General features: G+C 29.2%; 1 protein-coding gene across 1 annotated transcript; it reads left to right on the top strand.

Moving 5' to 3' along the window:
* The first annotated feature begins 5,471 nt into the window (after positions 1–5,471).
* LOC113853184 lies at positions 5,472–12,612 on the top strand. Its single transcript, XM_027483682.1, has 6 exons — positions 5,472–5,663; positions 9,037–9,261; positions 9,823–10,311; positions 10,427–10,594; positions 10,886–11,307; positions 11,816–12,612. Exons 2-6 carry the CDS (start codon positions 9,039–9,041, stop codon positions 12,458–12,460), a joined length of 1,947 nt encoding a protein of 648 aa, XP_027339483.1. The 5' UTR covers positions 5,472–5,663; positions 9,037–9,038; the 3' UTR covers positions 12,461–12,612.
* Positions 12,613–13,025: the final 413 nt, after the last annotated feature.

Below are 13,025 nucleotides of genomic sequence, written 5' to 3'. Positions count from 1 at the left end.
GGTAATCAAGAGTAAGGTTTTGATTTGTTGAAGTTGTAACTTGTAATGTATTACTTCATCTTAACAAATAATATTGAAGATCAAGTGCGATCTAGTACCGCTGTAGAGGAAGGTTCTTAACCGCTCTATTAAATTTGCAGCTCTTGCATAATGCCTCCTCTTAGAGGCAGGGCAGTTCAACCTACTCTCTAAGGTCTTGCAGAACCTCTTTCTTGATTTCCTTACAAATGTGTGACCACATTAAGTCCTCTCTTCTGAGTGTATTTACTTCTTATATGTGAATTGTTGAAGTCCCAACTATATAGATATGGCTAGCTAAATAAAAACTTATAAAAGTTAAAGTAATCCTCACCTTATTAGAACTAAAAAAAATATATGGCTGGCCCCACAAATTCTCCCATCTTGAGTGTGAGGCAGTGTGTTCTAGGATCTTGGAAGAGACAAACAACAATTAATTTTCATGTCTCATAAATCATCTGCATTCGACAGTTAATAGGTGCCTTCACAAAGCATCAAAAACCTATAACAGCAAGTTTCACATATTTTTATTTGATCCTTTTGATTGATTTTACAAATGAGTTCCCATAAAGTTTTGTTCGCAAACAAGGTGTCTCCTAAAAATCTTTCCCTCTTCATAAAGCTTGCAACTCTACCACCACCACCCTCAACTAATCGACATGATATACACGAGTCTGACCCAATGTCATATTGGAGGTAGAATAACACATTATAGTAGAAAATGCTTTACAAAATACTAGTGGTCTAATTTCTTATTTAACAATGTCAGATAGATTAAGGATCTACGTGATCGGCTTTTTAATTTGGACTGCTGGATCTTCTTTTTGGCTCTTCGACGATTCTTGAGTTTTTGGTTCATTTGTCGAAATGTTTTTCATCTTATTTTTAGAGAAGAAACTCGCCGAGAGAGAAAAAAGAAGATGCAAGCTACCAAGAGACAACTCCAGACAACCAACAGAATAACATCATTTCAACTCGCATTGTCGATGTTGAAGTTACGGACGTTGGCTCCACCTGAGATAGCACTATGAAGTCGGAGCTTGTTTCGGTTTCATGTGCACTAAAGTTCCGATAACGTCCAGCTTTTCAATAAAGCCAAAAATATTTGCTTCTTCGTAGCTTCGTTTCAAATGGAAAAACAAATAAGTCCTTAATATGAAATAAAATAAAAAAATAAAAGATTAAACTAAATTAATAAAATTAGATAATTTAAATATTAACTTTTAAAATAATATTTCATATTTCTATTTTTGTCTTCTTTTCCTTTCTCATTTTGTTCACGTGCAAACAAAACATATGGGTCCATGACTAAGTGCGTGTTTGGATGGCAGTAAAAATAGCATGCAGGCCCGTTTTGGATATTATTCCTAATTACTTTTTAAAGCACACGTCAATTACTTCCTGATGTCGGAACAAACATGACTTAACTGCATTGCTGGATCCAATGAAGTTGGGAGAATGCTAATGGTTCTACTTTTTGGGATCGACTTTGGTGGTCCAACTAATATTGGTCCATCGGGGTCAATCAAATTTCATCCATTTTATTTGGCATTTTAAAACATGAATGGTTGGGATTGACTTAAAAAGATGCTTTCAAAATTTAACAATTAATGAATTTTATTTGCAGTAAAAGACATTATCTTCTTCAAACACCCAGCTATATACCATGAACGACCTCTTGCCGGCACTTGACACCATAGTCATGCTTTTTGTCAGAAACTACCTACAACCATGAATGAGACTTGATCCCATCAACTCCACCACCCCATGATCTCTTTTGATAGTTACTTGTTCAGTGGCTGCTGCTAGGTTCAATGGTTACTTCTTCTACCAAGTGATTCGGCTCTTCCAGTTGGAGATATTGTTTTCAGAGTTAATTTGGGTCTCAGAATTTCTATGAACAGTGCATGTAGGTATACAATCACTTCCAAGTAAAATATGTGTAGAGGTTAAAATGCAAATCAATTATGAATTGTGGGTGTCACGTATCTAAAAAAGTGGAAGATGCAAATGTTAAAATAAGGTGGATCAGAGGTGGTCCAAAACTTTCCTGGTTCACCCTACAATGACCCCTACTTTTTGAGTTGGGTCACTTCTTCGGTAGCTAGTTTCGTCAACAAAGGCTTGGTTTTAGCACTTAATTATTATTTAATAGTTTAAAATTTTTCAAAATTAAAAAAAATATTATAATTATTTTATTTTACATGCTACTAGATAATATTAAATATTTCTTATACACCACGTTTATTTAAGAATCTTCCACTAGAAAAGTTTGGTTTATGTGTAATCGATGTAATTTACAATGTCGATAATAAAATCTTATTTTAGATTCACTATATAGATTACAAGATATTACAGGGCTTTTAAAATAAATTTTAAAACAATATTGTTTATCGTGCTTTTTTAAACATATTTTTTAAAGTTTTTTTTATCTACTTTTACATAGTTAAGGATCATACAATCAATATTTTTCTATTAGTAACTCAAGTATTTTTTTTTTTGGACATATATTCAAATTACTTTAATATTTTATTATTATTATTTTTCGATAATCGTCCATATCTGTCATCGTGGACAACTTCGTACGTACAATAGTTTGCAAAATATCTTTAAAAAGATCCCCAACCTGAGGTTCAAATTGGGCAACCAAGTCTTTTTCTCGTTTTACTTATTTCAACCACAAAGAATGAACAATAATTTTTGCATATCACTGTGGATTACTTAACCATTTTACTCATTTGGAAACAAAGAATATACTAAAAAAAATTGGAACATATTTTATTTATTTAAAAATATAATAGAAATGAAAAAAAAAATCATCAAGTACAGTCATTCAATATATATATGGCTAGCTTATCACAACTTGTCCCAATTCTAATATACGATTTTATCATCTTTTGAGTTTACTGACTTGAACCCGAAGAAAATGTAGATCAGTAGTCATAATGAGTTCTATGATATACATTTTCATGTAGTTTCTGATATTGAAGTGAAACATATATATGACAATCTTTGAGCATAATGATTTAATACAAAACTTGTAACCAAAAACTAAGACTAGTTACAAGTTTTGAGCTTATTTAAATGAAACCTCAATTAATGAACTTGTGAACACAAAATCGGTTACAAAGTCGATTGACAAACAGGTTTTTGCACCCATCATTTACAACCAAAAGTTTACCAATTTGTCCCCAATATTTTCTTACCATTGAACAATTAAATTAGCAACCGATCAAAATTGTGGTCACTATACTGATTAGCAGCCACCTTTGTTTGTTCACTGATTTAGTCGTCAAGTAATTTATATAGTAAATAAAATTTATCTTTTTCCAATCGTTAATTAACTTATTTCAAATTGTTATGCCACTATAGAGATTTGGCAATAGTGCCTTTTAGAGCAATACCTACCGAGCCAGATAATTGCTTTCTACATCTCATTACTCTCCTAAACCCTAACTTTTTTACTTTTTTTTTTAATACTGTCGTTGCTTAAGTTTTTCTCTCTTTAGATTTGTGTCTTTCTCTCCTCTCTCTCTTTTTCGTCTTCAATTTGCATTGTGAAATGGTTCAGCAAAGTGGTTGGCGACCTCCACATAACTCTGACCTAGAACACCGTGAAGAAGCTAATATGCTTCACCTGTAGCCCCATCATCATGTGATTGTTCTTCTCCACCACTATAACCAAGTTATTGGTAAAACTATATATTTGGTTGATTCTCTAATTTCTATATATATACTTTTTATGATTTTACTCCCTTAACTTTTTAATTTTTTTTATTTAATTTTATAATTTTTAAAAATATATTAAATATATCATTTTTTATAAAAAATATTAATTTCGTAAAAATTATTATTCATCTTATTTCTTATGACTTTTTTTTGTCTCTCGTGACTTCTTTCCTCTTTTTTGTCTTTTTTTCACCCTTTGCTTTTCCTTCTTTTTCTCCTCTTCCTCTCCTTATCTTTCCTCTTTTTTTTCTTCTATTTACTCATCATCCTTGTATTTTCTTTTCCCTTATTCCTCATTTGTGTCTCCATGAACTTTACCCTCACATTAGTTTTATTTAGTGGAGTCATTATGCTAAATTCAAAACTTAAAAAGGAGGAGAAAAATTGTCTAAGAGAAGAAAGAAGAAGAGGAAAGAAAAAAAAAAAAACTTAAACAAATAAATAGTCTCTACAAATATACCTTATTTTATAATTAGTCCTTATAAAAAAAATTTGTTAGAGTTAATCTTGCAATTTTATTTTTAAATAGTCTTTATCACTTGGAGCTGTCAAATGATGACTAAGCAAACATGTTACACGTCATAACTATGTGAAATGTTAGCTTTAGACAAAATAAAACTTAAATAAGTAATTAATCTATAAAAAAATATTTTTTTAGAATTAATTCCTATTATTGTTTTATTTTAGTTTTGCCAAAATATACTTTCTGAAATTAGTCCCTTTTGATTTTATTTTTTTTAGTCTTATAAACCTTAAATAAGATAAATTTTCATCATTATATTCAACATACAACGTTTCAAAGTTTGTTAGTTACTTTTTTTTATTATGAAAAAAGAGTATGTATTTCTATTATTTAAAATAAAACTTAAAATAATTAAAGTAAATTTTCTTACCTCACATAATAAAGAACTTTTACATTATTTAAAAATAGAATTATAAATTTAAAGTAAGTCTTTTTAACTTATAATATAACTGCTTCTAATCATTTTAAAAATTCTTCTCAAAAAATAATATTTTAATTTTAGATAATATTAATTCGTCAATTATTCCTAAGAAATGGATGAGATACACGATGTTATCTAATCATGAATGTTAATTTAAGCGGTAACAGTAAGATTTATTTAATTTTTTTTTTACAAAACTAAAATCAAAATAAAAATTTAATAGGACTAAATTTTAAAAAATATTTTTTTAAGGACTAATTACTTATTTAAAATCTGTGACATCAGTCGTTATTTAAAATTAAAGAATATTCTCTTTTACTGTTATTGCTTCACGTTGACGATATACATCAGTGAAAGGCATGAGTGTGGAGATTGGAGAGGCGTGTGTTAGGGTTTGAGCTCTCTTTGGCTTTGGATCCCAAATTATAGCGAAACCACAGACGAAGCAATGTAAAGGAACTTTCCCCACCATTTCTTCTATTGACATGCGTTGAGGAATCCTTCTCTATCGTCATCCAATCGTAAATACATTATAATAATTAAATATATATTAACAAATATATCTTTTTCTTTATTCAGCTAATGGAATCGTTTTTAGTTGAATAAATACATGAGACAAGAGTACAAAACTGTCTTAATCTTAATATTTTATTTTATTTTATAAATAAGTACTTTAAATTTAAATTAATCATTAAATATATTCAGTTGATCACATTTTTGTTTTTATTTTTATTTTATCCATGGCTATATATATATACTCCTGCTTCGGTATTCTTCTTCATGCGTAGCTGCTCTTAACTGCGGCGTTAAATTTTATAACCTACACTTTGATTCAACAATTTCCTTTTCTTCTTTCGTTCTTCAGTTATGAACTCCCTTTGAATTTACCTCCGTATCTTTGTGCAGGCAAGTGTTAACTGTAGGAGGAAATTCAGAATCAAATCTCCGTTCAAATTTACGTGTATTTTTCAGGTACGGCTTAACACTTCCTTGCTCGTGCTGAGATTTTTATACTCAAAATGGTCGCCACCCATAAGTCAACGCCAAGTCCTTCCCCTTTTTATTGCCTCTTTATATTCATATTTAAATAATTATATATTTATATTTCTTTTAATATTATAAATTATAAAATTTACCTTAAATTTAATTTATTATTTTTTCTAACATGTTTTTAATTTAATTTCCAAAGTTTCACTCGGTTCAGTACTACCATTTCTGAATTCCACTTATTTTCTTCGTACCCTGCCCAGGAGAGAATCGTCATGGCCCTATGATTCGTGATCATCATACTGATAATTCTCATACGACTTTCTTTTCCGATATGTTAAAAAACTAAGGTCTAAGGTATTTTGAAAAAAAAAAAAAAGGTAATTTAAATATAAAGTGAGTGATGAAATTGCGTCCAACTTGTAAAACATGCACGCTATATATTAATCGTTTTAAAAACCCTCGGGTCAACTCAAATTGAATCATGTCAGTCTTCAACGACTATCATTTTGACTTGCTAGTTCAATTATTTATTTATTTTATTTAACTTACAGGTGAATCAAGTGGAATAAATATAAATGAAAAGACTTGAGTTTCAAGGCAAGTAACGAGAGTCATGTTGACCTAAAGAAAGTACAAAATCATAAAAAGAGTATTTGAAAGAATTTATGAAATTAATTTATGATTTTAATAATTTTGTATCTTATTTTAATAAATTTGTAATATAACATCAATTTTTTAAAATTTGCATCAACAAATTTAGTAATCAAATTTATATCATAAGCATTTGTATATGCAATTCAACTAGATAAATTAAACAAAATGGAGAATACTTATGGCCGAATGGGCTACTACCCTTTTCAAAGATCCAAAAGAACTACGCGACATGCATAAAAATGAAAATAACATGAAAAATGAATTAAGGAAAAAGACGCGCACAAGTCAAATGAGAAAAAAAAAAAAAACTCTAGTTAAATTAATAAAAAATTCCAAGCATATCTTCTTTATTTTGTCTTTACAAAAGTTATCAAGAATCCTAATGTACTAAAATATAAGAATAGAAGAAGTCTTGGTGTAATCACAAAAATAGCCTATTAGCAGGAAACCAAAATTGACCTGTACTTAGCTCATGATCAATTGCAAAAACACCAAACTTGACCAAAACAAAGGAGATTAATGTTGTATCAAAGTATTATTTTCTTTTCTTTTTTAAGGATACTAAGACAATGTCACTAATTAATAATTAATGGTTTGTTTGGGTTCGTTTACAACTAGGTTGCGTGGATGATGTTTTATTTATAAAATAAAGGTAACACAATTTTAAAATATTAAAAAATTCTAATTTCATCAAGCAAAAGTTTGACCGCTGAATTGCACAAGCTCTAAATATGTGTTACTTGTTATTCGGAATCCTTCTGAATAAATCTATGAGATTAATCATTAAGTTGAGGGTTAAGTAAGACCTTTTCTAAAACGATGAGATTATGATTAGAGCTTTTAATATGGTAAATAAAGACTTGAGATCACAGTTCATTTTATTGTAATCAATCACTGTTTGATATATTTATTAATTACTGATTACATTTAGTTAAATTTGCAAATTTTTATAATAAAATTCACAATTTAAAGCTTGATGAATTATTTTGATACACATATGTACATCTCTTTCTAAAATAAGACTTTAATTTAAACCTCATAAAACTTCAATAATTTAGAGAAAGAAATTTGTATATATATGATTGACTCTTATATATATATAGAACTTAGCGTAGAAGATAATTCTGTGTGTGTGTAGTGTGTGTATATATATATATTCACATTATTTTTATTTTGATGAATTTGTGAAAATAACGGATAAAGGGCAAATGTGAATATTAATCGTATGTGAGTCTCACACGTGTCCGCTTTCGTGGTATTATATCTCATCACCAGTTTCAAAGGAGACATCAGGGTGCATTTTTTATCTTGTTTTCTTTCTTTCTCAAATCACAGTCAATATCAACACATACTTTGTCTATCAATAAATAGTTTAGATATTAAATAAAATAGTTTGAGTATGTTTGGTAAGATAGATAATACTATTTCTAGTCTTATTTAGAAAAAGATAAATATTTAATTTATTAAAATCAATAAAAATAATTATATATCATATATTTATATTTTATTTTAAAAATATTAACACTATTAAATCAATAAATTAATATATCCACTTACATTAAATTTTTAATCCTCACCTCACAATACTTTTTAAGACATATAATATAAAATAAAATAAAATTAAATTAAATTAAAAAAATCATACATAAGTTTAAAGTGTTTTCAACTAATACTGCTTGAAACACATAACTTAAAATAATATTAGTATTGATCTCCTTCAATATTTTTCTTTAACCAATTTTAATAATTTTCACCTTACCTAAATTAGACATAATTTTCACTTTTATTTTTTACCCTTACAATTATAGTTTAAAAGAACTATTATACTTCATATAAAAGAGAATTATCACATATCTTATATAATTTCAATTAATATTTATGTACAGTTATTATTAATTTTACATCAATATTAACCAATATCATGTGTTATCATTATATATTTTGTATCAATATAATGTTTAATTTTAATTATATTACGACATTCTTAAGAAAAAAAAATAGAAAATAAAGTTTTCCCTAGTTAGAATATTTTTAAAATAGTACTTTCACATTATTACACTTTTTTGTGATGTGAAAGATGAAACAATGTTGTTACCTCACCACATATAAAGAATGTAATATCTCATTCAATCAAAGGTGCTTTAATCTCATTGTAAAATAATGTCATTTTTTTTTCTTGAGAAACTTTTTTAAATAAAAAATATCAAGAATACTATTAAAATATAAAATTAATGTGAAAACTATAAAAGCTGATAAAAAAAATTATCAATATGTTATTGTCTAATTACAACCAGAGAGTAACACTTTATTAAAAAAATTATAAAACAATTATTTTTTTGAATATAAAAGAAAAAGTAAAAAAAATATAAACTTAAAGTATTTTTAATTAGTCCAATTTAAAAAAATTAAATTAATATATAGTTTTAACATATCTTTTTCTTTACAAATTTAAGTGATTATATTTGATTCCAACCAATTCCAACGTATTCCTTTCCCATTATAGAATTAATCTGGATTGGAAATTTATAGGTGTGAAGTGATGTATAATATCATTATAACATTTATGTCATAAAGACGAAGTTAATTGATTATTTGAAGTTGTCAAACTTAATTACATTTTGTGCATGTAGATTAAAATTTTAATCTTGTGAAATGTTAACTTGGAATTTGTTTTCCTTTATTTAAATTTTGTTGAAAACAGAGATGAATGAAATTGAGATTGAATCTAGAGCGGTACAAAGTATGGACTCAGCAACAGGTGAGCCCCCAGTGGTTGTATTAGTCGTTGACGACTCAACAGAAGCAAATGGTGCAGTGCAGCTCACAGCAGTTCACAATGGGGATCCAACAACTACCAACTCACGGCTACAAAGGATCGCCACAGCTCGATATTGTCGTCCTGATTTAGATTTTCTAGAAGATACAGGTATTCTATTCTATTATTCTTTCTCTCTTTTTATAAGATATCAATCTAACTCAACTCATATGGACAAAGGTTTAACAAGAAAAACATATACACAACATCAATCTAACTCTATCCGAGAAGCCAGTTAGTTTTAATTTGTTTATAACATAAATATTCTCTTGTTCGAATTGGATAAAATCACTGTAGTAATAATTTAAATTTTAACTATGTTCTATTTTTTACTTTTAATTACAAATTATTGCATTGTTTATGTTCTATTTTTTGTTTTTAAATATTTATATATAAAAGCAGTGAAAAAAAAATTATTATTTTTTATACAATTTTTTAATTAAAAATAATAATAAAATCATATTTTGAAACCAATAAGTCCTTAAAACTTCCTAAAAATTAATTAGAAAACAATTCTGCCTAAAGAAATAAAAGTTGACGCTTAATATAATATCAGATATAATTATTTTTATTTTATATATGTACATACGCATAGATCTCAGAAGTAAAGAAGTTGCTCAATATATATATATTACTGAAATTCTAAAGTTAAATTGAGTTGGTTTAATTTAGAGGAGGGTATGCGAACTTTCTTCACCGAATGTGTGCCACTTTACAAGCATGCATTAGATGGTAACTGGCAAGCAGCGAAGCCCATTCTAGATGAGAACCCAAGACTGAAGAGAGCTGCAATAGCAGGCGGGTGGCCAACAGTGTTACATGTTGCTGCAAGCACTAATCATCATCCCTTTGTGGTGGAGCTCCTCAAATTGCTGGACAACGATGAAATAGCATTGCAAGACCAAAAGAGCAACACTGCCTTCTGCTTTGTTGCTGCAGCTGGCAACTGGCGCATTGCTGAGTTAATGCTCACAAGAAATCCGAACTTGCCAACAATCCCTGGTGGAGAGGGAATGTACCCAGTTCAATTTGCTGCTTTGCAAGGAAGATGCCCAATGGCATGCAAGCTGTACCCCATGACCAAACATATGTTCAAGAATGATGATGCTGATAAGAATCAGAATTTGTTGTTTTTCACTTGTATCAAAACTTGCAACTATCGTACGTATTACTAAGGTTTTTACGCCTCCTCAACTTATTATTAGAGATAGTTGTAAATGTTAATTATTTTTGTTGTCCTGATGAAAATGTACATGAAATATATATTGAATTGCAGGCTTGGCCTTGAAAATGGTAAGAGATAATAAAATGCTAGCTTTTGCGCGTGATGAGGATCCGGAGTACAACGGCTTCACAGCTTTGCATCTTCTGGCTCAAAATGAGAAGCCTTTGGATTCTTGTTGCCATTGTTCAGAACCTCCAATGCTCATCAGGATCAACCCTGGTAAATCCTTCTTGTACTTCGTTTATTTGGAAAACTAAGACGAGGTGATTGAATTATTATTATTCTTATTTAGGACTTGTAAGTACTGTCTAGAGAATAAAAAGCACATTTTTTTAATTAAAAATCATGTTAAGATATATTAAAAATTACAAAATAAAGTGTAAATATATTATTTTTAATAAAAATTTACATATAATTCTTTAATTAGTATTAATAAAATATTGGTTAATGTTAATGTTATAATTATTGTTATAAGAAGGTGACAGATGCCCCGATTGTTTTGTGTTGCAGCCATGAAGCAACATGTGTTTTTTCAATTGGTTAATTGTCTCTGGAAGACGATTATCAGTAACACAGACTCCAAAAGGAAGATAATTGACATCATAAGTAGACCTTCTCAACTACTATTTGATGCTGCACAAGTTGGTAATTTTGGGTTCTTGTCAGAGCTTATTAGCGCTTATCCAAGCTTGATATGGGAAGTGGACAGCAAGAATCGAAGTATAATTCACACAGCTGTTTTGCATCGCCATGCTAGCATCTACAATCTCATACACGAAATAGGGTTCGTAAAAGATATTATAGTGACATATGAAGGAAACGAAGACAAGAACCTTTTACTGCATTTGGCTGCAAAATTAGCGCCACCTAGTCAACTTGAATTAGTTTCTGGAGCAGCTTTCCAAATGAGCCTTGAGATATCATGGTTTGAGGTACGATCCATTAATTTTATAGGTTTGCATTTTCACACATTCCAATCGTATATTTATCATGTATATTTTGAAAATTCCTTTATTGTCATACCAAACATAGGGAGTTGGGTATCATGAATTTCCGTTTGTGTATGGCAATCGGCCATATTACATAATCATATATGTATGACAAATCACAAATGTTCCAGCTATTTGTATCGACGGATTTTTTTCTTGCACGTAGTTGTAAACCGTGAATAAATCAAGAGTCTTTTAGTTTTAAGAAAAAATTTCTATTTTTATTTTTTAATTTCACATTAATTATAAAATTTTCATCATACTTTCATTTTATTTCTTATTTTTAAATATTTGTAAAAAATTATTTTAATATATTTTATTTTTATAAAAATACTTAAAACACAAAACAGAATGAAAACAAAATCGTGAAAGTTTTATTATAATAAAAAATATTTTCAGAAACAATAGAGTCCCTTACTCGATATAACATCTGAAACATTTCATATCACAGGAGGTGAAGCACATAATACCGCTATCATTCATAAGGATGAAAAATTCTGAAGGCTTAACAGCTCAAGAATTATTCACAAGGGAGCATAAAGAATTACTTAGAGAAGCAGAAGCTTGGATGAAACGCACTGCAGAGTCATGTATGCTTATTTCAACCGTCATTGCTACTGGAGTTTTCTCTGCTGCGATTAGCGTACCAGGTGGCATGGACGATGAAACAAAAAAACCAAACTACTTGAACAAAGCATCATTCCTAGTGTTTGCAATATCAGATGCAATGGCACTCATCTCATCTGCAACTGCAATATTAATATTCTTGTCTATTCTCATCTCACGCTATGCCGAGTATGATTTTCACAGGTCACTACCCTTGAAGCTAATATTTGGACTGTTCACGCTGTTCATCTCCATAACAAGCATGATGGTGGCATTTGGTAGTGCCTTCTTCATAACGTACAACTACGGTTTCAAGTGGATTCCTAGTTCCATTTCAGTACTTGCGTGTTTACCCATACTCATCTTTATAGTTCTGAAGTTTTCTCTATGGTTTGATATCATCAAAGCAACCTGCTATCGTAGGACCCTATTTAAGCCTCGTAAGAAAATGCTATACGTGGATGGAAATGTGGCGACAACGTTTGGTTAAAAACCTAATCATGATTAGTTAAAGTTGTAATAAAAAAATGTGAAACATTTTTTTGTGAAATATGGTTGGTAGTAAATATTGCTAAGGGGGTTTTTCAGTGAAGTAGCATAATTTCCTTTTAAATTTAATAAAGAAAAATCAAATTTAAATCCCTTTCTTGTGTTTCTATTATTTTTCTATTTTGGTGGAACTATAAAATGTAACAAAGTGTACGAGGAAGGGTAAGTTTCGAGCAGAGTTAAAGAAATTTTCCTTCTTTTAGTGTAAAATAATAATCAAATTTCAAAATTATCACACACCCAAACTTTAACTGTGTCCGTCCTTAAATAAAATACAACGATTAAACTTCAAACACAAACTATTTAAAAAAAGAAAATTTAATCAACGAGCTATGTGAGTAAAAATAGGAAAATGATGATAATCACATCTCGAGAGCTCCAAAATGCAATACTTCCAAGTCATGAGTGTTTTTTCTTGCAATGGTGAAATTCCAAGACGACAAATTTGAAGTTAGGAAAATTTCTAAACGTGAACATTGCAAGAGTCATAAATACCTATTTCCAAC

Source organism: Abrus precatorius, unplaced genomic scaffold (assembly GCF_003935025.1).
Source record: "Abrus precatorius isolate BTA unplaced genomic scaffold, Abrus_2018 Scaffold10, whole genome shotgun sequence".
Lineage (NCBI taxonomy): Eukaryota > Viridiplantae > Streptophyta > Magnoliopsida > Fabales > Fabaceae > Abrus > Abrus precatorius.
Note: the sequence above shows the minus strand (reverse complement) of the source record. Positions and strands in the feature narration are given on the sequence as shown.